General features: G+C 40.8%; 3 protein-coding genes across 4 annotated transcripts; 2 read left to right on the top strand and 1 right to left on the bottom strand.

Annotated features, from left to right (window-relative positions):
* Window positions 1–609: 609 nt before the first annotated feature.
* On the bottom strand, window positions 610–3,814 carry LOC110709000 (putative UDP-glucuronate:xylan alpha-glucuronosyltransferase 4). Its single transcript, XM_021887226.1, has 2 exons — window positions 2,995–3,814; window positions 610–1,777 (listed from the first exon to the last, which is right to left on the bottom strand). Exons 1-2 carry the CDS (start codon window positions 3,812–3,814, stop codon window positions 849–851), a joined length of 1,749 nt encoding a protein of 582 aa, XP_021742918.1. The 3' UTR covers window positions 610–848.
* Window positions 3,815–17,032: 13,218 nt separating this feature from the next.
* LOC110708613 lies at window positions 17,033–21,622 on the top strand. Of its 2 annotated transcripts, none has more exons than XM_021886786.1 (6): window positions 17,033–17,222; window positions 18,530–18,862; window positions 18,947–19,598; window positions 19,743–19,942; window positions 20,022–20,266; window positions 20,353–21,622. In XM_021886786.1, exons 2-6 carry the CDS (start codon window positions 18,594–18,596, stop codon window positions 21,132–21,134), a joined length of 2,148 nt encoding a protein of 715 aa, XP_021742478.1. In that variant the 5' UTR covers window positions 17,033–17,222; window positions 18,530–18,593; the 3' UTR covers window positions 21,135–21,622. The 2 variants fall into 2 exon arrangements, with proteins under 2 accessions (XP_021742478.1, XP_021742479.1); XM_021886787.1 differs by having other exon boundaries at window positions 18,509–18,862.
* Window positions 21,623–22,629: 1,007 nt separating this feature from the next.
* LOC110708615 (cyclin-P3-1-like) lies at window positions 22,630–24,840 on the top strand. The gene is made up of 2 exons (XM_021886789.1): window positions 22,630–23,398; window positions 24,327–24,840. Exons 1-2 carry the CDS (start codon window positions 22,992–22,994, stop codon window positions 24,613–24,615), a joined length of 696 nt encoding a protein of 231 aa, XP_021742481.1. The 5' UTR covers window positions 22,630–22,991; the 3' UTR covers window positions 24,616–24,840.
* Window positions 24,841–25,063: the final 223 nt, after the last annotated feature.

The following is a 25,063-nucleotide window of genomic DNA, read 5'->3' as shown; positions in this document are numbered from 1 at the left end:
GTGAAATAAAAGTTTGGTGTGTATGTACAAATGTAATTTATAAGGTCTAAACTAATTAAGTTAGTTTGTTATAGGGTGAATCTGCATGCATATATAGTTGCACGTACTTCGTGCATATATGTTGTAAACAAAGATATTATTGCGTTGATTAAGGGTACTTACCCACTAGTTAATTCAATAATATTATGAATGTAATTTAATTTGTTAATATCGATGGTATTCATTGTATGTTTATTGAGAAATATTATGTGTATGTAATCGTTGTATGTTCATACACTATAACTTAGTGAGTTATAATAAGCACATTTGTGTTACCTATTGAGAAGTTTTGAAACATATGGCCATATATATGTTATTCACAAGTAATCTTGAGAATATTGTACATAGTACAAGATTTCATCTTATCTAATATCATAGCATTTTAAAAGATTAAAAATTTCCAATTCCTTCCAATCCTCAATCGATATATATATATATATATATATATATATATATATATATATATATATATATATATATATATATATATATATATATTATATATATATATATATATATATATATATATATATATATATATATATATACACACACACACACGAAGTATATACTCTTTAAATAAATGTCTTTTTGTGCCTCTCGTCTAATAATACTGTAGTTTCGATGTGTGCTCTCATGAATGTGTGAAAAAATCATTCCATTCGTCCCCCAACCCACCATATTTCTTGTTTGGCTAACAATTCAAGGTTTATATGAATTGTTTATGAAGGGAGAAAAAATAGTAAAAATCTAAATATAAATGAATAATAAACTAAAACTAACTAATAATAAAACTATGATGTTGCTTTTTAGCCCACTAAATTATATTGTCTAGGATCCTTAAGCTCAATCTTCCAATGCCCATCAGAAAGTTTAGCCTTTCGAGCCCTTGATTTTCTATTGCGAACACCTTTATCTTGTTTCCTTGTCATCCTACAATATTTTTGCAACTTCTTTGGCAATGAATCGTACACTTGCCACCACTTTGCATGTGCATGATCACTAGCAAACACGTGATAATCGTCTCTATCCCAATTACAATCATAATCTCTATAACATAACCATGGCTTTGTCCCTAGGAAATGGACCGTGTATCGATCCTCAGGGACTAGTCGCTCACCACCTTCTTTGTCGAAAAACTTTAAGAAGTTTAATTTTAGGGTTAGCCTGTGCCACCAGGTTATGACCTCATTCAAATATCCTTGGTCCCCACCATTGTAGGACTTAAAGGTGTAACGTTTGCTCATAAGATTATCAAAAAAGCACTTAGATGGTTCTAGGACCATGATCCCCGAGTTAAAGAGCCATTTGTCATTAGGTGCAGCTGAGAGCTGTGGATAGCTAAATAAATGGTCAATGTTGCGTAACACTATGAAATCGGAGTCAATGAAGATGAGTTTGTCATACTCGATTAATTGCCATATTCTTAGCTTGCTATAGTTCCACTCGTTATAGGCATCTATCTTGGCATTGGGACTCTTGATTCGATCAATTCGTTTTATCTTCCAACCCGCGGCTTGTAGACCTAAGATAGAACTACGTGAAATGGTCCGGTCTGCCAGGAGGATTAGGTCCTTAGTGGTGTTAGTCTGGAGGATGCTTTGAGCTAGAGCTATGGCTCCACACACGTAGTCTTCGGACAAGTGAAGGACCGTGACATAGGCTTCTCTTGGTGATCTCTCTAACCCTTGAAGCTCATAAGGTAATTGACGTGCGAAGGCTTGCAATTGTCTACTACCTGTGGATGCTAATTAGCAATAAGATAAATCAATTTGGTAAATCTTAGAAAAAGAAAATTTTGTGAGTAATTTATTGAATTATAGTGTACAAGTTTTGTAAGGTTTTAATTAATTTACTTTTTAATAATATACGTATATATAGTTGAGAAGTTGACTTTTAAGCCAAGATTGAATATAAGTAATACAACGTGCATACACATATCTATGATGAAATGAAATGAACAAAATTAAACCAATACGTTAACCTTCATTGTAAGACCAATTATGTGGATTAATTTAGAAATATAGTCTTAATATATGTTTTGCTAGATGTAGAATGATGTTATATAGAAAATAACATCTTAACCATTGTTATGTAAAAAATGTACTCGTATATCAGTATATGGTATCTCTTTGTCTAATTGTCAAGATCAACTAATTATATGTAATACTAATTACATCCCTTATTGTTGGTTGTATTATATTTATTATTGTCTCTCTCCTAAACTGTTTTTGTAGAATTTTATTTTTTTTAATATAATAAATTAATGATTTGATGTTTGATAAATGTTGTTGCGTTTACTACAAGTAATAAATGGTTTATAATTGGAATGCTATAATTCGAATTAAACAAGGTAAACTATTAAAATGGCAAAACTGTAATTAATAATAAAAAATATATATATATTTAGTACTATCATATCATATCCTTGATGACACGTAGATAGAGACAAAATTTTACAATGAGAATATGAATTTTGGACGGATGGGAAAAGTTCCTAAGAGACTTGTTGACTCACTAAATGTCAATATTGAAGGATTGATGACTATGTAGTGTGTCATTATAGAGGGTAATCAATATTAGATATTGTGTTGTTGAATCACTTGATCCCTTATTAGTTTTCTTCAAGTTTATCATATTTTCTATCTTTTGTCTATTTTATTATAAGAGTTGGTTGCTCTTCCTTTCTTTGTCAAGTTTGTTAATGAATTTTGGCCCTATGCTTTTATTCATCTAATTTAAACAATAAATATTCTTACACATAAAGAAGAAATCAAAAGTCAAAACTATTGTTTCCCAACATTTAAGAAGAAAAAAGTGATGGAGCATCTTATTTTGCTAAAGCATGATTTCCAAAGCATGAAAATGTATTCACCCTAATTTAACAATAACAAAGAATAAACATGCATGCATGTAACCAAAATGTAACACCTAGATTAGCAAATAAATTATTACCTGGATTTCTAGCACTAGGATGGGCAAGGGCACAACTTCCTACAGGCATTTTTACCATCTCCTTCAACTTCTCTATATTAGGCTTATACACCCAATATTCCCCTCCATGCCATAACAAATCATCACACCTAAATAGCTCCAACATGGGCTCACAATTTGCAATAAACACCGCGTAAACATCCTTCTCTTGGCTATTAATCCCATTCTCAACAACAAGATGAGCAGTTGCCAAGCTTATTTGTAGCCTATCCACATCTCTTGTTCCCTCTTTCCTATGATTTTCATTACTTTCAATCTCTACCTTTTCCTCCTTGCATGACAATTGAGCCACCACCACGTCGAGCCCAAAGTACTTCCCCAGCTTTGGCATGGGGATCTCTGGGCACCAACCTTGAGGATTCGTCTCATCTATCCACTCTGGAAAGAGTTTTTCCCAAGTTATATTAGATGAAACGGAATCAATATTTATGTGTACATACTTTGCAGTCCCATCTAGATCCAGGTCAGATCGGTCTAGATCCTCAAAGTTGACCAAACCCACCTTAAGGGTTTCATAAGGTGTTAAGTGAGTCTCAAGAATGACCTTAAGCCATTTAGGTGGTATGACCTTGTTTGGATATAAGATGGAGGACTGAGTCTGAGTCTGAGACTGTGTCTGGAGATGGATGACATCAACGAGTTGAGGATTAGGGAAGAACGCCGTACTAAGGAAGAGAAGAGGGAAAGAGATAACAAAGAGAAGAATTAGAACCAAGAGTCTTCGTTTTGATGAAGTATTGGTGGATGAAATTGTTTGTTGGCCAAGCTTGGTGAAAGACATTTTTGATGATGATAAATATATGTGTTTGGGTCCAATTTAGTCCAATTGGGCCTAGGCATTAAATGATCCAATTAAAAGCCCAAGGTCAAGGTTCATCTCTCCAATTGTGCTAAAGTCAAAGATCAGTCCTCATGGCAAGCCAATTGGGCTAAGGCCCAACTTCTCCATGTATGCAAAGGTATAAAAGCCATCAATATTACATTTGTACATTCATTCAAGCAAAGCCTCAAGCAATTAATTCTCTTGCATAGTGTTCTCTTTCTACACACTGTACTGACTTTAGCATCGGAGGGGCCTTCCTCGGCAACACCCCCGAGGCTAGTTTACGTGTGTTTACTGTGCAGGAAACCTTCGGCCCAACATTACTTGGATCGAATCTAGTCTTCTCCACTTCATCGGACCTTCGACAAGGTCCCATTGTTTTCACCCGAAACAATTTGGCGCCGTCTGTGGGGAAGACTTTCAAAAATCTTTAAGCCAAATTTCTAACCAAGATCATCTTGCAATAATCTTAGTAGCAATGGCTAAGAACCGCAAGAGAAAAGGCCTCCGTCAAGGAGCAGGCGAAAAGCCTAAAACCCCTACACCATCACCCTCGCCGGACCGGAACTCTCCCAAGGGTGCCAGCTCGGGGGGAGGATCATACAGGGAGGATTCCCTTTCTCCCGTAATTCATAACTCTCATCATAGGCCGAGTCACTCTCGGTCTAGCAGGGGTGAGTCCGATCATAGGACACATTCAGTGCCCCAAAGCCAACCATCGACTGTGCGCTCTCATTCCCATACTCGGCCGAGGACCCCTTTGGCGGGGCCTAGCTCGGAGGAGGTGGCAAGAGCGCTGGCAGTGCTCATGGAGGCAATGAGGGCACAAAATATGCCACCACCTCGTGATCGAACTCCTCCGCATACCCGGCATCAACGGAGGAAGCTAGACCGTGATGGTGGGAAGCTTCCTTCCTCCCGGGAACTGGGAGAATGGGAAGAAGATACCTGGAAAACTGAAAAAGAAAGGAAAAAGAACCCTCAATTTTTCAAAGGATCCTCATCCTCCCGACCAGAAACGCATAAGAGCAGCAGCTCAGCTTCTCGGCCAGAATCTACTCACCGAGAACGACCTTAGACTGTTCGCCGAAGCGTCCTCGACCGACTCGGCGGCAAGGAACCGAGCGTGCACAGTCGCCTCTCGTTCCCTGCGGCCGAGGCCCAGACTTCCCAGCCAGGGACAAAAACCACTCCTACCTCTTTAAGAGGGCGGAGCGCGGTCCCTTCGGCCAGGAACAAGGGCAAGGCCGTTATGCTACCCGCCAGTTCGCCATTCGAGCAATGGATACTGGAAGAGCACGTGCCCACGGTTAAAATACCGTCGCACATCACATATGACGGGACCTCGGATCCGAAGGACCACGTGGCCTCGTATGAGACTCATATGCATCTTTGCCCCAGATCCGAAGCGACTTGGTGCAAATATTTCCCAACCACTCTCAAGGGGGTCGCGCAAGCGTGGATCTCCAAGGGAGTAAAGCAAGGCTCCATAACAGGGTGGGATGATCTGTCCTCCAAATTTAGGAGCAAGTTTTCCACGGCAAACCGCCGAGAGAAGACTACTACAGAACTCATGAGTCTGCAACAGGGGGAAACCGAAAGCCTCCGAGACTATCTGACCCGTTTCAGTAACGAGTCATCCAGCGTCTCTCAGCTGGACCAGGGGCTAGCCGTTTTTGCAATGCAGAATGGCTTTCAGCTCGGGAAGTTCCTAGACTTCATGGTCATGCATACCCCGCAGACCTTGGAGGAAGCTCTGAATGCCTCGGATAAGTTCATCCGAGCCGAAGAATGGAACAAAGCGAAAACCCAACCTCAATTCGGGGGAGGGAAATAAAGACAAATACCCTTGCCTGAAGGACAAGGCCATAAGGCAAAGGGAAAGTCAAAGGCCTCGGAGCAATCTTCGGCCAGCGACCCAAAGAAGGAAAAATCTGCCTCATACACAGGCAGATACGAGTCCTACACTCCGCTCTCTCTTCCACGCGCCAAAATTTACAGCGTGACGAAGGAGGAGCAGAGTTACCGAAAGCCGAGACCACTCCCAGAGTGGTATCAGCGAAAAAATAAAAATCAGTGGTGCGAGTTCCACGAATCTCCGGGACACAACACTGAGGAGTGTATCCAACTGAAGGACCAGATAGAGGACATGGTCCGGAAGGGATACTTGAAAAAATACATCGCGGATCACCGCGAGAAAAAAGAGTCCGAGAAGTCAGCAAAGGACTCTCGACAAGACCTCGACTTCCCCCGGAAGAACAGTAAAAAGCCGGAGGGGAAATTCTCTCCGATCAATGTTATCTCGGGAGGAATATGCTCTCAGAGGGAGCACAAGCGACACCTTAGGGCTTTGACTCACCAGGTGAACAACGCTGACATTCAGTCTCCCCAATCGCCGGTGCCGAACATGACGTTCACAGCCGTCGACTGCCGGGGGATAACGTTCCCTCACGAGGATCCGTTGGTGATCATCGCCACGGTGGCCAACCACGACGTCAGTAAGGTCCTTGTTGACGGTGGCAGCGGAGCAAACATTCTGTTCCGAAAGGCCTACAATCAAATCAAGCTGAAGCCCAAGCACCTTACGCCGGTACCCTACCCGGTATCCGGGTTCAACGGGGCTTCAACTTATCCAGATGGGAAGGTGACACTTCCTATCACCATCGGCTGCGATGAGGCAGCCAGGAACGTCATGATTGAATTTTTGGTCATTGACGCTCCTTCAGTGTACAACGTGATTTTGGGGAGACCCATAATTCATGAGATCCAAGGGGTCGTCTCAACTTATCATCAACTGATGATTTACGTCTCAGACGCTGGCTTCCCCGAAAGGATACAGGGCAACCAAAAGGACGCCCGAAGGTGCAACTACCTCAAGCCATCCAGTAGTCGCCCAGATGACGACAAGGATGAGGAGGAGAAAGAAAAAGAAAGAGAGCCAAGCACAAAAAAGCCGAAAGGCCTAAGTGCTTCGGCCCAAGGATCTGTACCTAGAGGTAATGGGCCCGAAAGGGAAAAGGCTAGCTCTTCAGCTGAACAGCAAGACTCAGAGAGCCAGCCGAAGAACAAAAAGACTGGGACACCTGTTGACATAGGCAGCAGGCCAGATTCTGAAGAGTCCAGTCCATCAGCAATGGACATGGACCAACAGACTGAAACAGTTGAGTTGGCCGAAGGAGACGTTGAGAAATGTGTAACAATCGGGATGGACCTTGATCCGAACACCCGTTGTGAACTTATTCAGCTCCTTCGGAACAACAGAGATGTGTTTTCTTTCTCGGCAGCTGATATGCCCGGGATAAGTCCAGACCTCATCTCCCATAAGCTTAATGTTGACCCAACGTGTCGACCAATTAAGAAAAAGAAGCGGAATTACTCCGCTAATAAGAACCGAGACATCGCAGCCGAGGTAAAAAATTGCTGGAGGCAGGCTTCATCGAGCCTTGCCAATATCCAGAATGGCTGGCAAATGTGGTGATGGTTCAGAAGGCCAATGGTACCTGGAGGATGTGCATTGACTTCACGGACCTAAATAAGGCTTGTCCGAAGGATTTCTATCCCTTGCCGAGGATCGATCAGCTAGTCGATTCGACAAGTGGTCATGCCTTGCTTAGTTTCATGGACGCATTCTCGGGGTATCATCAGATCTTCATGCACCCCGACGATCGAGCAAAGACAGCATTCGTCACGAACGCTGGGGTGTACAATTACAAAATGATGCCCTTCGGATTGAAAAATGCGGGGGCAACCTATCAAAGGCTGGTGGATCAAGTTTTTGCCGATCAAAAGGGCCGAAACATGGAAGTCTATGTCGACGATTCGATCGTCAAAAGCAAAAAACCCGAGGACCATGTTAAGGACCTGGCTGAAACTTTCGCCACCTTAAGAAAGCATCAAATGAAGCTGAATCCGAAGAAGTGTGTCTTCGGCGTGAAGTCAGGGAAATTCCTTGGGTTCATAGTCAGCAAAAGGGGGATTGATGCCAATCCCTCCAAAGTCAAAGCAGCGCTCGACCTTCCTGAGCCGAAAACAAAGCGGGATGTTCAGCGGCTCACTGAAAGAATGGCAGCCCTCTCGAGGTTCATTCCCAGAGCTTCGGATAAGGGGTTACCTTTCTTCAAAGCCCTGAAACTCCCGAAAACAAAAGAGCTCGTTTGGGAGGAAGAGCAAAAAGACGCCTTTAAACAGCTTCGGGAGCATCTGGCTCAACTCCCAACGCTGGCTAGCCCAGCAGAAGGAGAAACTTTGTACCTGTATGTGGCCGTTAGCCCAGCCACCATCAGTGCAGTACTGCTGAAGGAAGAAAGTAAAAGTCAGCAACCGATCTACTTTGTCAGTCATACACTGACGGATGCCGAGACTCGCTACCCTCTACTCGAGAAAGTCGCTTTCGCGGTAGTAGTAGCTGCTCGGAAGCTGAGGCCCTATTTTGATTGCCATCATATAGTGGTCTTAACTGATCAGCCGTTGGAAAAAGTTCTCGGCAAGGTTGAAAAATCTGGTAGGCTAGCCAAGTGGGCTTTTGAGCTCACCGAATTCAGCATCAGCTACCGTCCGAGGGCTGCCATTAAGGCTCAAGCTCTAGAGGATTTCTTGGCCGAATGCTCATACCAAGAAGCGCTAGACAATGAAAAGAAAGTCTGGACTGTGTTTACGGATGGATCTTCCACCGAAAACGGTTCGGGGGCAGGAGTAGTGATAACTTCTCCCGAAGGCAAATCCTTCGAGTATGCATTAAAATTTTCTTTTAAGGCCTCGAACAACGAAGCCGAATATGAGGCAGCAATCGCCGGCCTAGAATTGTGCATCTCCCTGGAAGCCGATCATGTCTGCCTGAAAACAGACTCTCAGCTAGTTGCATATCAGATTAGCGGCAGCTACGAGGCCAAAGAGCCCTCCATGATAGCTTATCTTGCCAAGACCAAGTCAGTCATTGCAGAGCTGAAAACTTTTGAGGTTCAGCTGATCCCAAGGGGTCAGAATACTCAAGCCGATGCACTCTCCAAACTTGTCAGTTCAACTCTTACCGAGCTGAACAGATCTGTATATGTAGAAGTGCGTCGAGAGAGAAGTGTCGACGAAGCACCTGAAGTGTGCTGCGCTGACCCAGAGCCTAGTTGGATGGACCCCATCCTAGCTTTCAAGCTTCGGGGAGAAACTCCCGAAGATAAAGCTTTGGCCTCCAAGATGAAGAGAACCAGCTCAAGGTTCATTGTCTTCAGGGGGGAACTTCTGAAAAAGTCCTTCTCAGCCCCATTGCTGAAATGCGTGGGACCAACAGATGCAGATTATATCCTACGGGAGATTCACCTCGGCATCTGTGGGAACCACATTGGGGGAAGGACCTTAGCCCACAAGGCATTGAGGGCTGGATATTACTGGCCCACCATGATCGCAGATGCTAAGGAGCTGGTCCGGAAATGCGAAAAATGTCAAAAATACGCTCCAGTTATCCACCAGCCAGCAAGGGATCTTCAGCCGATCCTTAATCCACTCCCGTTTGCCCAATGGGGACTGGATATACTAGGACCATTTCCAGAGGCTGTGTACCAGAAAAAATGGCTGATAGTTGGTGTTGACTACTTCAGTAAATGGATCGAGGCCGAAGCAGCCTCGAACATTACAGAGCAAACTGTCAGAAAATTTATCTGGCAGAATATCATCACTCGTTTTGGCATCCCGAGAGTATTTGTCTTCGATCATGGGAGGAAATTTGATAACTTACCACTGAAGCGGTATACAGATCAGTTCGGCATCAAACTGGCATATTCAGCGGTATGCCACCCGCAAAGTAACGGACAAGCCGAAGCTGCAAATAAACAGATCCTAAATGCCCTCAAGAAGAGGGTGGAAGATCAAAAGTCCAAGTGGCTGGAGGAGCTCCCTGGAACCCTTTGGTCCCTTCGGACAACTGAAAAAGAGGCAACGGGCTATTCACCTTTTGAACTGGTGTATGGTGCCGAAGCCGTTCTTCCAGTGGAAATTGGCTCTGAGAGCCTACGAGTGCACCACTTCTCGGCTGAGAATGAGCGAATGATGAGGGAATCTCTCGATTTCCTCGACGAAGTAAGAGACTCAGCCCGAGACAAAATGGCCGCTTATAAGCAGAGAATCAGCAAATTTTATAACCGAAGGGTCCATGCAAGGCCTCTTAAAATTGGAGACCTTGTCCTTCGGAATGCTGCTGCAGTTCAGAAAGGCCGAATCCATGGGAAACTCTCAGCTGCATGGGAAGGGCCTTATGAAATCTGTGATGAGCTTCAGCCAGGGACATACCGACTTCGGCAGTTGGATGGAACTGAGTTGAAAAATCACTGGAACGCTGATGTACTGAAAAAATATCATGTGTAAACCCTTCGGGGCAGAACAATCTTTGTAAGTACATTTTGAATTAATGAAAGGCCTTGGAGCCGCCATTTATATAAATATTCGCAACTTTTTATCCTTTCAAAGTTTTCTCGGTTCTATCTACTCTCTAAGGGTTTTTTATTCAGCCTCGTCTGAAACCTTCGCCTTCGGGTAACTGGGTTTCAGATTGCTGACAAAACTCGTCTTTTTAAAGAACCCTAGTCTTTCAGCTGAAGTCAAGCTTCAGTAAGACTTGTTCTCCAAAGACATGAGTCCATGGACAATTCTGGGATATTGCCTTAACTGAGCCTTGTATCCCAGAAAGCCATTATCCGAAACATTGCCTTCAGTTGGCCCTGTGTTTCGGATATCCATTTTTCAATGATAGACAGAAAATCAAGGATAACAACAACTGTTGGAAATTGTTTATTCAGCCTCGTCTGAAACCTTCGCCTTCGGGTAACTGGGTTTCTGATTGCTGGCAAACTCGTCTTTTTAAAGAACTCTAGTCTTTCAGCTGAAGTCAAGCTTCAGTAAGATTTGTTCTCCAAAGGCATGAGTCCATGGACAATTCTGGGATATTGCCTTAACTGAGCCTTGTATCCCAGAAAGCCATTATACGAAGCATTGCCTTCAGTTGGCCCTGTGTTTCGAATACCCATTTTTAAGAAATAAAGAAATTGTTTATTCAGCTGAAGCCATACTTCAATTTCTGGGGGGGCAAGAAGCACTACCAGTGCAAGTTTATGTTCAGCAGAATTGAAGAAACAGTAAAGCACTCAAAAACAAAGCAGCTGAAGAAAAGAACATCAAATTAATAATTTATGCTCAGAAATTGAGCTACAAGTTCAAATAAGTTAAGAAACTATATCGGCAGCCGCCCACAAGCGGAAAATAACAGCTGCCGTAATACGTACAGAAGCAAAAAAATAAACTGTTTTGTACGACAAGGCAAGCTAAAGCAAAAAACAAACAAGGCAAAAATTCAGAAAGCGGCAAGTCTAAAGTTGAGCGCATGATGAACCGCAAGATTCTGAAGACGATTGCTCGAGTTCCTATGCTTCAGCCCGAGGATCAGACTGGTCAGCATTGTTGGGCCCCATGGTGGTCTCAGCCCCAGCAGCAGAAGAAGCAGGCTTTGCACTCTGCCGAGCCTCCCTTTCCCTCTGTTCAGCCTCCAACTCCTTTCTCTCAGCTTCTTCTTCGGCTTCCTCAGCCTGAAGGATTTCAGCTTCGACTGGAGTTGCATATTTCATATGAGGGTCTTCGGGATCCTGGACCCATTCAGCACATTTGGACCAGTCCAACTTCGGCTCAGCATGTAGGCAGACTCTTCGGCACACTCTGAACCCGTTTCTGAAACCCATTTCATACTCTTCTTGGGTATAGATACGGACTTTGAGTAGAGCCTCAGCATCAGCCAACTTCTTCTGGGTCTCCTCCAAGTCTTCCTTGGATTTCTTCAGCTCATCGGCGAGCTTGAAGGAGGAACCTTTCAGCTCATTCAGCTGCTGCTGAACTTGGGAAGCCTCTGTCTGGGCCTGGGCCACTTCTTCCTTTTTGGCCATCAGCTGATCCTCAGCTTCTTGGAGCTTAGCTCTCTGAGCTTCAGCAGCAGCAGCAGCCTGTGAGAGTTGGACATCCTTGGCTTGGAGCATCACTTCAGCAGCCATTCTGCTGGCTTCAAGAGCTTCTAGCCGCTGCTGCACTTCAGCTTGTGCAGCAGCTCCTTCCTGGATTCGGCTCTCAATGGTAGCCTTGAATTTGGAGATGTCCACTCCCATGTGCTCTTGGAGGAATTTTTCCCCTTCCATCAGTGGGGGAAAAACTTCCTTCTCCATAGCATCGCAGAAGGTTTTGAAGGCTTCAGCAGCTTTTTTCTCATATTCTTCACCCTTCTGCTGCTTCTCTTCAGCTGCTGCTTGCTTCAGCTTAGCAAGCTTTAACTCCTCTTCGGCTACCTTTTTGTCGTGCTCGGCAGCGTCTACCCTATCTTGTAGGGTATCTATCAGCTCTACAGTGAGAGTCTGATTGTGCACGAACTGAAAACAGGAGCACAAGTTAAAATAAAAAATAATAATAATAATGATAAGTAAAGAGCTGAATTTTAAAGGAGATAAAGGCAAGGAAAATCACCTGCATCATCAGCAGTTGGTTAGACCTGGCTGGGACAGGAACTGATCTGCTGGATTTGCCCATCCCAGCAGTGGCCTTCAGCGACCAGATTCTTGTCCTATCTACTTCGGACATGCCAGCAAAATCGCTGAAGTAGGCTGCAGCACCTTCTCGGTTCTGACCCCATATGAGGTCCAAGATGTGATCTGGGATTGGAATTCGGGGGGCCGAAACCCATTTCTCCAGATTGCAGAGTCTGGAAGGAAGGAAAGGATGACGATGGAGCTTCTTTAACTTTGGATGGCTCAGCATCCTCCTTCTCAGAAGAGTCAATTATTATGACCTCTTCTTCTTCAGGGGTGAGGACGAAGGCCTCAACCTCTCTTGCAATGTCTGCCGTGAAACCCTCAGCACTGGGCATCACGGCATCCTCATTCTTGTGCTCAGCAGCACTCTCTTGAACTTCTTCTTGGACCCCTCCCTTAGGTTCGGGAGTTTTCTGATCCACCTCCATCTCGGGAGGTGGCGAAGGGGTCTTTGGAGGTGATTGAGGTGGTGGCCGGGGAACCCTCGGCGATCCATTGCCTTCCTCGGGTTCCCTTATTTCGACGCCGATGGTCATCGGCCTCCGCTGAAAGTCATGGGGGCCGATGATGGCCATTCTTCGGCGCCTTTTCTGAAGCGGCTGCTCGTCCATGTCTGAGTCTGAGGACTCTTCTTGTATCTGGTCTTCGGGACGAACAGGGGCTTTCCCTTCTCTGTGTCTATTACTCTCTTCAGACTGTAAAATACAGGGGGGGAGGAAGAATGTGAGTAAATAAAAAAAAACAAAACAACAAACATAAACAGATAAAATTAAGTCTGAAAGCTCACCGAGGTCTTCAGCAAAGCCTCGTCTTCTTCAGCTGCCCTAGCTGCAGCTTCTTCTTCAGCAGCCCTGGAGGACCCTTCTCCTCCTTCACAAGCTTCAATAACCCGTGCAACCTCTTCGGCCGTACGGGCAACTTCAGCTTCTTCGTCCAGCAGCTGAAACCAGGGATCTCTCTTCTTCCACCAAGGCTTCTGCCTCTGATACAGAGCAACAGCCTCAATTTGGAAGTGGGAAGAGTCTAGATGAACTTCTCTATGCCGCGGTTCAGTGATAGAGGGGGCCCGATCAGTTACAACTCGTTCTCGGTTGACGCCAAGACGAGCGTAGTTAATGCCGACGTTGGTCTCGTCCCGCTCTGAAAAAGAAAAGGGGAAAGGTCAGTTCAGTTAGGTTGGCACAGCATAAAAAAGCGAAGTGAGAGGAGAAAAAGAGATAATCAAAAGGCCTCGGCCCCAGCCGAAGAAGCTTACCATCCTTAAACTTTCGGCTGAGGCCGACAGCTGCTAGCATGTTCTCTTGGAAAACATAATGCGTATCGGGAAGCCAAGTCTCCAGGATATGCTGCATTCGGCCGCTGCCCCCCCGGTTCGGCAGCTTGCCAAAGATATTCTGTTGATTAAGGTTTGGATCTGGGCCGTTATCTGCGGGGGGACCTAAACTTCCTATGTCGGGATCAGGCTCAGCAAGGTACCGGGGAGCGCTGAAGACGCAAGGGTGGCCCGGGTCCGTGGGTGCCCTAACCCAAATCCATTGACCTCTCCAGTCCTTGTCTGAAGAGTCGTTCGGCCACATGGTTAGGTACTGGGGCCGAGACTCAATCTGGTACCACCCAGAACCATGACTTCCGTGCCCACTTTGAATATTTGGCACTAGCCGATGAAGCTTTTTGAAGCAGTGCAGGTTCGGCACATACCTGAAGAACTTGCAGACCCATAAGTATGTCATCACCCTTCAGATGCTAATAGAAGTTAGCTGACATAGGGAAATATTGTAATGGATCAGCAAGTCTCGGATGAATACGTCCAAAGGGAACCTCAGCCCATACTGAAGTTGTCTTGTGTACACCCCCACATACCCCGGGGGTGGACGATGGATTCTATCGGATGCCACGGGCATTCGGCACCAATACCCATCAGCTTCAAGGATGCCGTAATGCAACTCAATTTGTTCGGCAAACCGATACTGTTCGGCATTCTCCACCCACCATGAGTAGGGGCGGTTCTTTATCATGGCCGAAGCTACTTCGGCATCCTCCCACTCTGAAAACCCGGGAAGGATATCCCAAAGGACAGCGGGAACTTCATCGTCCCGCCCAGAAGCGCTCGGCCCCTCCGTTCTCTGAGGAGGAGCCGAGGAAATTGGAGTCGCCCTAATCCCTTCAGCAGGGTCAGACTCTGCTCTTTGTCCATTCCAGGTCCCAATCCTATTCCTGGGATCGGGAATTGGCCTTTCTCTTCTTGGAGCACGGGCTCTACCCTTAACTCCTCTCGCCATTGATAATTTCGAAGAAAAAAGTCGAAAAAAAAGGGAAGGAGTTCAAATTCGAAGAAAAATAAACTAAAATCAAAGGAATTTACCTTAATCTGAAGCGAAAGTTGCCGATTTACGAATTGGTAGTGGCGAGTCTCAGTTTCTAAGCTTAATGCTCGGGGAATTTGCGAAGTTTTGATGCGGGTTCTTGGGTTCTCTCGAGAATTCTGGGTTTGTGTTGGTGAATAAGTGAGGAGAGATGACGCGCCTCTAATTATATCTCCAGAAATGGGAATACGGGGAGTCCGCGTTTCAATTTCTCTTAAATACCCCACTAAGTAACCGTTAAACACACGACCTTGCGATTAAACTGCCCATTATCCGTCCAACTTCCACAATTATCCGCCTTAACTGTTGTTATCTCATTAATTACGGTTTAAATTCAAATTTTTGGATTAATTAAATCATTCACTTCCCTCCTTTTCTGATTAAATCAAACCCGACCCGTCATCCTTCCAAATCGGGTCTGGGGGGCAAGTTGTTTGGGTCCAATTTAGTCCAATTGGGCCTAGGCATTAAATGATCCAATTAAAAGCCCAAGGTCAAGGTTCATCTCTCCAATTGTGCTAAAGTCAAAGATCAGTCCTCAAGGCAAGCCAATTGGGCTAAGGCCCAACTTCTCCATGTATGCAAAGGTATAAAAGCCATCAATATTACATTTGTACATTCATTCAAGCAAAGCCTCAAGCAATTAATTCTCTTGCATAGTGTTCTCTTTCTACACACTGTACTGACTTTAGCATCGGAGGGGCCTTCCTCGGCAACACCCCCGAGGCTAGTTTACGTGTGTTTACTGTGCAGGAAACCTTCGGCCCAACATTACTTGGATCGAATCTAGTCTTCTCCACTTCATCGGACCTTCGACAAGGTCCCATTGTTTTCACCTGAAACAATATGGATTATGATTATTGATCTTTGATTTCACGTTTAGTTTAGAATTAGCTATCTAGCTAACTACTTATACGTATAGATAGATACTCAAGGGGATTTCTTTCTTTTTCTTAATTTATGAAAAAATTGAATGGAATATTGTTGTATGTAAACAACTAAACAAATAAATACGTTCTTGACCAATATAAACACCCTTATCGTGCATGGTTGCACGTCTAGTTGAAGTTTTTGGTTTTTCTTAGTTAGTTCCTTTAATTATTATTTTTAGGAATAAATTTGTAATTTGGTTTGGTGTTTGACTTGATTATTAATGATTTTAGATACTAATTAAACATATCAACCTCCCTTTGGTGATTGAAAGAGAAATATGAACGAACAAACTTAATCATCATATGACCAATTGATATTTGTTATAAAATGTTTTAGTCTAAATTATATACTTTTGACCATATAGTGATTATATTGTTGCATGGTAGACTATTAGTAGGGACAAGTATCAATTTTTAAATACTACGTAATACTTGTATATGTAACAAATGAAAGCATATACTACATATGTATGAGTACAATAAAGAATATTAACTATGATGTTTAATTTGTTGTTGATTAATATAGTTGAGCTCTCCTATTAGACTAATTAATAATTTTACATTGCAATAATATTACAGAGTAATTACAAAAAATGTATATCACATGCTTAAGTCTTAACTATCAATATTGGTTTCATTAAAAAAAATAAGTATTATTGGATTCAACAAATTAAAAAAAATAATATATATCACAGTATATACGTACTCAGCTACTCTATATAATATTACAAGTCCAACACCATTCATTAACGCCCAAAGATACAAAGTGAGTATTGTGGTCAAAGTCAGAGCAAATCATCGACATAGTTGGAAGTTTTATGATCATGTATAAAATTTTCAAAATCTCACTCACATACACACAAAAATAATTTTCATTATTGTTAAAACTTAAGAAAGATTTTGATTTATTTGAGATCATTTTTTTTTATCTGAGATCATTTTGTTCACCTTGACTAATATAAACTTACGCTTTTCACTAAACTTTTTGAAATTTTTGTATATAGTTGTGAATTGAACTCGAAATACCGTATAAATACTGAATTTGTTATCCATATCCTTAATTGAATTTAATTTTCATATAAAAAAACATGGAAATGGTAGACAAATGTTTGAGTAATTATATATATATATATATATATATATATATATATATATATATATATATATATATATATATTTATTTATTTATTTTTTTTTGACAGGGAGTAATTATACTATTCAAAACAAAAAGGAAATGAAAAATAAATAATTAAATTAAATTAAATTAAAATTGTTTGAGTGATTGTGAATTTTGTGATTGTGGTTTGAGGGTTCGATCCTTAATAAACTAAAACTAAAAATCATTTATCTCTAAAACCCTAAACCGCTCATCTCTCTCTTTCACTCTCTCTCTGTCTCTCTGTCCTTCCACCATCTCCCATTTTCCACCGTCTCACAAAATTTCTGAAATTTTGATTTTATTAGTTGTTGAAACTTCATTTTGATTCTCTTTTTATCCGAATTTGCGGCATTTCATGCTAAGGTAAGTGATTTTTTGCCCCAATATTTTCTATAGTATGATTGATTATCAATTATTTTGAGTCTTTTTTGCTAATTTATCATTACTTGGTGTGAATTTTCGCTTGTTCTAGTGTAATTACTCTACTTGTGAACTGTAATTTCAATTATTTGAGAACCCCAATTTATATATTGAGATGGGTTTATGATGATTAAGTGAAAAATCTAAATGACCCCGTTATCAATAGTCGCGTTGATAGTGTAATTTGAACTAATAATGTGAAGTTGAAATTTGGGACTGAGGAAGTATGTATTTTGTGTTCTGTTAATTGAAGGTTTTGTTGGATGTTTTCATGTTGTTTTGTTGACAGGAAGCATTGTTGGTGTGTTGTGTGTTGGGGGGCGGGGTGAGGTGGGGTGGGGGAACCGGGGAATAGCTTGGCTGAGATGAGCTTGGCGCGCAGTCGGGCATGTTTGTTTGGTATCGTATCGTACGTTGGTGATTACTTGAACCTTTTAACCAGGTTAAGCTTCCTAGAAAAGTGTAGAGATGTGACCCTCAATAAATTAAAGGCTGTTGCCAATCAAAAGTACTTGGAGATTTTTGTGCCCTAGGAGGTTTGGATATTGTTGAGGAATGCATGAAATGTATTGCACAACCCTTTAATTGAATCAAATTTGGTTATGAAAGATCATAACCAGCTACTATGTTGCTAGAAATTTGATAATTGAATCACATATTCCTTAAATTATGTGATAATTGAATCTAACTTGGTTGCTAATGTATTGCACCACCCTTTAATTGAATCAAATTTGGCTGAGTTGTGCTTGGCGCACAGCTGGGCATGTTTGTTTGGCACCGTATCGTACATTGGTGTTTATTTGAACCTTTTGTGTTACAGGGCTACTGCCAATCAAATTTACTTGGAGATCTTCGTGCCCTAGGATATCATTGAGGAACGCATGAAATGGGACTGATTTGAGTTTGATTGTGTACATGTAGATTTTGACCTTTTGTCATAAATTAAGTTTTCTAGAATAGCTAATGGCTTATGTTTGATAACATCCAGTTGAATATTGGGAGTTTAAATCAGCTTTTTCTTTGAGGATTGTGTTCTATGATTGTCTTAAATTATCCCTCCATTGTGCTATATTGGTATTTTATATTCCTACTGGAAACTATATAAATTTCCCCATTGGAGGCTTTACTTTCTAGCGTGATAAAGGGATTATGATACTATCTCTCCCGTATATAATCTCTATGTTCCTCTATGTTTATTTTACAAAAGAATAAAGCTGTTTGCGTAACAGATTTCCTGATGAACATTGCAGAAGACGGTGTTAAGCATTGATCTTATTCAACAAGTTCCTGATTTTTTCTGGTAGCTAATATCAAATGGAAATTATTGAATCTGTTGAAGATATATCAGTGCAAGATCCACCAGAAGGGGTGTTTTCATCTGCTGATCTGAAGTGGACCAAGTTTGGCACTGCTGAGCACCATGACGAGGTAGCTAAAATTCGTTATGATCGAGTTGAAGACTTTATTTTCGGGGAATGTTCTAATGTGGAGTTCCCTACTCAATTTCATATTGAGAGAGGAAGGAAACGTAGGAGAGGAAGCTTAAAAGAGTACAAAAGTGATGAATATTTGGAATATAAGCTGTAAGAACACTTATGTATGTTTAAAAGACTTTAAAAGTGATGAATAATTTACTCTGATGTGTAATTCTGCCTCTTGAATTTCAGGTATTGGTGCTCGTTTGGACCTGAAGATTATGGAGAGGGTGGTGATATATTACCTAGTCGGCGGTATCGCCTGAATACCCGAAATCGTGCTGCCAGACCACAGTCTATGAGAGGTTGTACATGTCACTTTGCAGTAAAGCGTTTGTATGCATGCCCGACACTTGCACTTATCATTTACAATGAGCGACGTCATGTGAACAAATCTGGTTTTCCCTGCCATGGTGCTCTTGATAGAGATGCCATAGGCCCTGGTGCTAAGAAAGTTCCATATATTGGCAATGAGATTCAGCAACAAACTATGTCGATGATTTACCTTGGAATCCCAGAAGAGAATGTAGTGCAGAAACACCTTGAAGGGATTCAACGTTACTGTGATGCTGATGCAAAACTTGGCAGGATAGCATCTCAATATGTTCAAAAACTGGGAATGGTTATTAAAAGATCTACTCATGAATTAGACCTAAATGACCAAGCTAGTGTCCGGCTGTGGGTTGAGCGAAATAAAAAGTCTGTATTCTTTTATCAGGATTCATCTGAGGTTGATCCATTTATTTTGGGGATTCAAACAGAGTGGCAACTGCAACAGATGATACGCTTTGGCCGTCACAGCATCATTGCAGCAGACTCGACCTTCGGGTTAAAGAAACTTAGAGTAAGATAATATATGCTATTGTTGAAACTATTTTTCCAGAACCCCATTTATTGTCTTTTTTGTGTATCTAAGCCCTGCTTCCATAGAGTAATCACTGGAAATGCTATTTCCATGGTACTTATCTATGCTATTTCTTACATCCAGTACCCTTTGTGCACGCTTCTTGTGTTTGATTCAAGACAGCATGCACTCCCTGTGGCATGGATCATCACTCCAAGCTTTGCTAAGCCAGATATTTCAAAGTGGATGAAAGCTGTAGTTGGTCGAATACGTGCAGTTGATACTGGATGGAAGGTCAGTGGTTTTGTGATAGATGATGCGGCGGCAGAATTGGAGCCTATAAGGCAGGCTACTCATACTATACATTTGTTTAGGAAACCTATATATACTGTTTACTGAACCTACTGTTTACTCCTGTTGCAGGGATATATTCTGCTGTCCCGTGATGTTTTCTCCTTGGCGTGTCCGCAGAGCATGGCTTAGAAATATAGTGAAAAAATGCAGTGGAACAGAAGTTAGAAGGGAGATTTTCAAACGTCTTGGTGATATCGTTAGCAGCATTTGGAAGGGACTGGATTCGGCAGTTGCTATTGAGAAGTTCATGCAAGATTTCACTAATCAAAATGCATTCATGCTGTATTTTAAAGATTGCTGGTTGCCGAAGCTAGGTTTGACTTGATTCTACTTCACTCCCAATCGTAAATAATTTGTATATTCTTTCTTGAGCTTACCCTAGATTTCTTGCTTTTGTTAGAGATGTGGCTCTCTGTAATGCAGAGTGTCCCACTTGCAAGCCAGGAAGCTGCTGGTGCTATTGAAGCCTATCATATCAAATTGAAAAGCAAACTTTATGATGATTCACACCTAGGTGCATTTCAGAGAGTTGATTGGTTAGTACACAAATTGACCGCTGAGCTGCACTCTAGTTACTGGTTGGACCGCTACTCTGATGAACATGACACTTTCAAAGATGTGAAGGAAGCGTACATAGCTTCAACGTCATGGCAACGTGCATTGCAAATCCCTGACACCGCTGTTTGCTTTCATGATAATGACGACTCTTTTGCCAAGGTGCAAAGTCAAAAGGACAATAATGTGTCTCACATAGTCTGGAATCCTGGATCAGAATTTGCTTTCTGTGATTGTGCCTGGGCTTTGCAAGGTAACCTTTGCAAACATGTTATCAAGGTCAATATGATGTGCGAAATTCACCAGGGTTTGCATTCCATGTCCTTCCATTCATTCAAAGACTTATTAACAACTTTATTGAGAAAGCCCATGGATGATTCAATCGAACTGGACAAGGCGATGGCATTGACACAACAAATGCTAAATCAAATACAAAGTCTTGTTAAACTTACTAGTGCAAGCGATATTGGCACTGTTGTGAATAGTCTTCCCTTGAAATGGGTTTCCAGAAAAACCAGAACTTCTGCTTCAAAACCATCAGCAACTTCAGCTCTTCTACCCACCTCTGATAATGATAACAATAATGCTGCTGCACAACAGAGTCACAGAAAACGAAAGCGACTGTAGAATTTCAAATGAATTGGTGGGGATTTCATGACAATATACTCCGTAATGTATGGTTCTCAGTTGCTGCCTTGTTTTGAACGCAGTGTTGCAGACTTATCGCACCAAGGAAAGGTGACCGATTTACCTCTTTTGTATATCATTATAATTTATTTGATTCTTGATTATTCCATTAGGTTTAGCTGAACCCTATTGAACTGATCATCAGACAATTAACATCTTGAAGTTTAAAGATACAAAAAAAAACTAGAACGAGGTTTTCGTAGAAGGTATAAATTTTTTGCATACCTTTTAGCAGTGTAGTTAAAGATATAGTGATGGCAGGGCTGTGAGTTAGCAACTGGTGGCTTGACTCCCCATGTATATTCTGATCATATTTTTTTTACTCTACATTTACTAGGGTTATTTATGTGACAAATTTTTGTATTTTATTGGCGCCTATCTTGTCATTTTGTAAGAAAATTGGAGCATATTAATACTTGTTTCTCTAATTCTATTGCTCGGTATCTGTCTGTATAATGCATTAAGGTGCCTCAGTAATGTAGGGATCATACGTTGTAAATGCATAAGGCCACCAAGGTTGTAAGAGTGACACTGCAAAGTGTAATCTACACATAGCAAAGTTAGAAAGGTATCTACTTCACTCATTTCAAATCTTCAATATCCTAAATTAGAAAGGCAAATTGGAGAAAAACGATTGTATGTTGGGAGCATGCCTCCATAATCTAACTGGAGGACAAGGCTCAGTTTAATTTTCTTTTTCTTGTTTGATCTTTTAACTTATCTAATCTTATTTGAATTCATCTTATATTATCAAATATATTGTTCGACTCGTGAGTAAATCCCACCTATTTTTAACCTATTTTATTTGTGATTTTTTTTTTTTTTTTGAACTAATACAAGTTAGAACATATTTAATAAGCATTTTTTTTAATCCCTTCAACTTTTCATTAAACCTGTCCAAACAACAGATGTATATGTAAAAATATCTATTTCGATATTATACTTCATCCGTTCTTTCACGTTTGCTAAGTACATTTGGTACTCTGTAATTTTAATTACCTCACCGGCTTGGTTTATATAATATAGATTTTACTACTTTTATTGAACTAATTTTATTTTTTTCTTCCACGTACTTTCTTTATTCTTTCTTTTTTGTTGAAAATTTGTTTTTAATTTATATTGAAATTAAATCACCCTTATTATTAATGAAACTTATTAACTTATTTTAGGCAAGGAAATCAAAGTCTTTGATCTACTCCCTCCGTCTCACTATAATTGTCCATTAAATTACTTATTATGTCTAGTGAAAATTATTGAGGTTAAATGGAGTAATTTTAACGAGATAGAGGGAGTATTAAGTGATGAAGACAAGTAATTTCTTTGAAAAGAAATATCAACAACAAAATCAATGGCACAATCATTTTTCACTTGTATCAAGAAATACCTTTTTCTTATGCTTTTTCGGCCTTCTCTATTTCATTCCATGAGCAAAATAAAAAAAATTCCAAAAGCATTTTCTAGAGTTAGTCATCACCAAGAAAGGTCCAAAGGAGGAGGAATAATCATTTGTCATTATACCATGATATTCCCCTTTTATCTTTAAGGAAAGCATAAAGTTAAAACAAAATTTTAAAAATATAAAAAGAATTTATAATATAAATTAAATAAATAAATAAAGAAAAATAAAATAAAAAAGAGAGATAAGATGGAATTTTCAATTTTTGAACTAGAGAACCAAATCTATGACATGCCTTTATACCCCAACCTCAAAATGGTAAGCCTTTTGAATCACTTCAAGCATCAAAAAAATTAATCCAATTTTCGGTGTCTTAAACATTGCTTAATTATTTTGTTTTTATGGGAACTTTCAACACCAAGAGTAGAAATTCAGAGCTATATAAAACTCTAGGATTATTAGATAAACCACCTCTACTTGAAGATGCATCAGAAAAACCACCTCAAATTGTGTCACTCATAGCATCTGTTCTTGAAAGAAACATTCACAAAAATGACAAGTTATTCAAGAAGTCGAAAACTAAAGATGGTGTGACAATCTTTCATGGTTCGAAAGCTCCTACATTGAACATCAGGCAGTACATGGACCGCGTGTTCAAGTACTCCAAGTGTAGCCCTTCTTGCTTTGTTGTAGCATACATTTACATGGATAAGTTCATTCAATCCACAAATTGTTACCTTACCTCGCTCAATGCTCATCGCCTTCTCATTGCTTCGGTTCTTTTGGCTGCCAAGTTTATTGAAGACGTGTAAGTAAACTTACTACTATAACATGGATTTATGATTGTCTTAACTATTATGACATGAATTTTTAGATTATGTCTTTCTGTTTATATTTCTGTTTATGCAATAGTACATTCTTAAGAGATAAAGCTGTTTTTTAAGCAAATTTGAGTGTTAAAAACATTAGATTTGAATCACTTTCCTTACAAAATTAGTTTTGTGTCTTGATCTTTCTGTTAGATTTGTGGTACTTTTAGATGTTCAACCCAAATATCCAAAAGAAACCCGAAAACTGACCTAAATCAGACCCGAGTTCAGTAGACTCGAAAGCAACCAGACAGGGAGATTTGACTGGTTTCTCCTCATCCACATACACCACCACTAGATTGCAAGAATGTGGGCACAAACACAAGTATTAATAATGACACTGAAAGGAAAATAACAGTCACAAAACTGCGAAACTAAACCAATCCGTATCTGTATCACTGTATGTCGTTGTTTAAGAGTCCGAAGTCGGATTTGTCACCTTATACACACTGGCCTAGTTGGCCCTATCACCTAAGATGGATAAAGTACCTGTTAATCTTTGCCAACTTGGATGATTGTATATACTACTGAGATTATGAAGGTTAATCATCTTTGTTAAGTGCATAATTTATCAGATTAGTCAAAACTCGAAAGTACTGATAATGTACTGTTAATCTTTGACTCCCTCTGTTCGAAAATAAATTAAAGCATGATGTTATGAAAGAAGCCCCTTTTTTAATAGTTCTGTGATTTATTCCATTTCCCTGAAGTATTTTAGTGAAAAAATGTAATGATAAATCGTAACTATACTATTGAAGTATTAGGCAAAGATAATTGTTTATTCGAGCTGCTATTATGTGCATGAATGTGTCATCAAGAACAAACAACAATGGGACATCTTGATACTAATGCTTTAACAATATGCAGGACTTACAACAACGCACATTTTGCCAAAGTTGGAGGCGTAAGCATATCAGAAATGAACAAGCTAGAATTGAAGCTGCTATGCAGTCTCGACTACAAGCTTCATGTCACAGTAGAGACGTTTGATCAGTATTGTCTACAGTTGGAGAAGGCAGCAGGCTCGGGAAATGAGAGGAGGAGCTGCCACAATGAACGAGCAATGCAAACCTGTGGCCTAAAAGGTAGCTGGTTGAAGAAAGACGAGTCTAAATGCACTCCAAAGTTCACAGGGTATACCTGTGGAGCCATATAGTTTAGCCACTTCCACACATTCAGCGTCTTAAAGATATGGGATGCTTGAAGTTCTTTATCCACACACACACACAGACAGACAGTTATCTATATCTTCATACCGAAATTCAAAATTTAAGACAAGTCTTTCACATTCGCCAAAAGGCTGTTAATGGTATATACTTGGTGCCAAAGATATGGCAGCTGAGTAATATTTGTTAATAATCCTCTTCATAAGTTCATATTATCCCAATTGAATTCGCAAAAATGATAACAGCTAAACGACTCTCAAAGCTACAAAAGCAAAATACCAGATACAAATCAAAGAATGTAATATGATAACAAGAAAATTTGAAAATGACCAACAGATTCTTACATCAAATTTAGTTTGAGACTATTACATTCAGATCATATCATCTTGCTGATTGCTTTTCCATCAAACAAAGATCAGGCCAATTTTTTATAAGATA

This window comes from Chenopodium quinoa, unplaced genomic scaffold, assembly GCF_001683475.1.
Source record: "Chenopodium quinoa cultivar QQ74 unplaced genomic scaffold, ASM168347v1, whole genome shotgun sequence".
Taxonomy (NCBI): domain Eukaryota; kingdom Viridiplantae; phylum Streptophyta; class Magnoliopsida; order Caryophyllales; family Amaranthaceae; genus Chenopodium; species Chenopodium quinoa.
This window is presented reverse-complemented; position numbering and strand designations above follow the sequence as displayed.

Excerpts from the sequence above, each read along its gene's own strand:
- LOC110708613 (XM_021886786.1), top strand. The coding sequence starts at position 18,594 with ATGGAAATTATTGAATCTGTTGAAGATATATCAGTGCAAGATCCACCA. Across the intron at positions 18,863-18,946 it reads GAATATTTGGAATATAAGCT|GTATTGGTGCTCGTTTGGAC; the intron begins GTAAGAACACTT and ends CTTGAATTTCAG. Across the intron at positions 19,599-19,742 it reads TCGGGTTAAAGAAACTTAGA|TACCCTTTGTGCACGCTTCT; the intron begins GTAAGATAATAT and ends TCTTACATCCAG.
- LOC110709000 (XM_021887226.1), bottom strand. The coding sequence starts at position 3,814 with ATGTCTTTCACCAAGCTTGGCCAACAAACAATTTCATCCACCAATACT. Across the intron at positions 1,778-2,994 it reads TCCTAGTGCTAGAAATCCAG|GTAGTAGACAATTGCAAGCC; the intron begins GTAATAATTTAT and ends TAGCATCCACAG.
- LOC110708615 (XM_021886789.1), top strand. The coding sequence starts at position 22,992 with ATGGGAACTTTCAACACCAAGAGTAGAAATTCAGAGCTATATAAAACT. Across the intron at positions 23,399-24,326 it reads GCCAAGTTTATTGAAGACGT|GACTTACAACAACGCACATT; the intron begins GTAAGTAAACTT and ends AACAATATGCAG.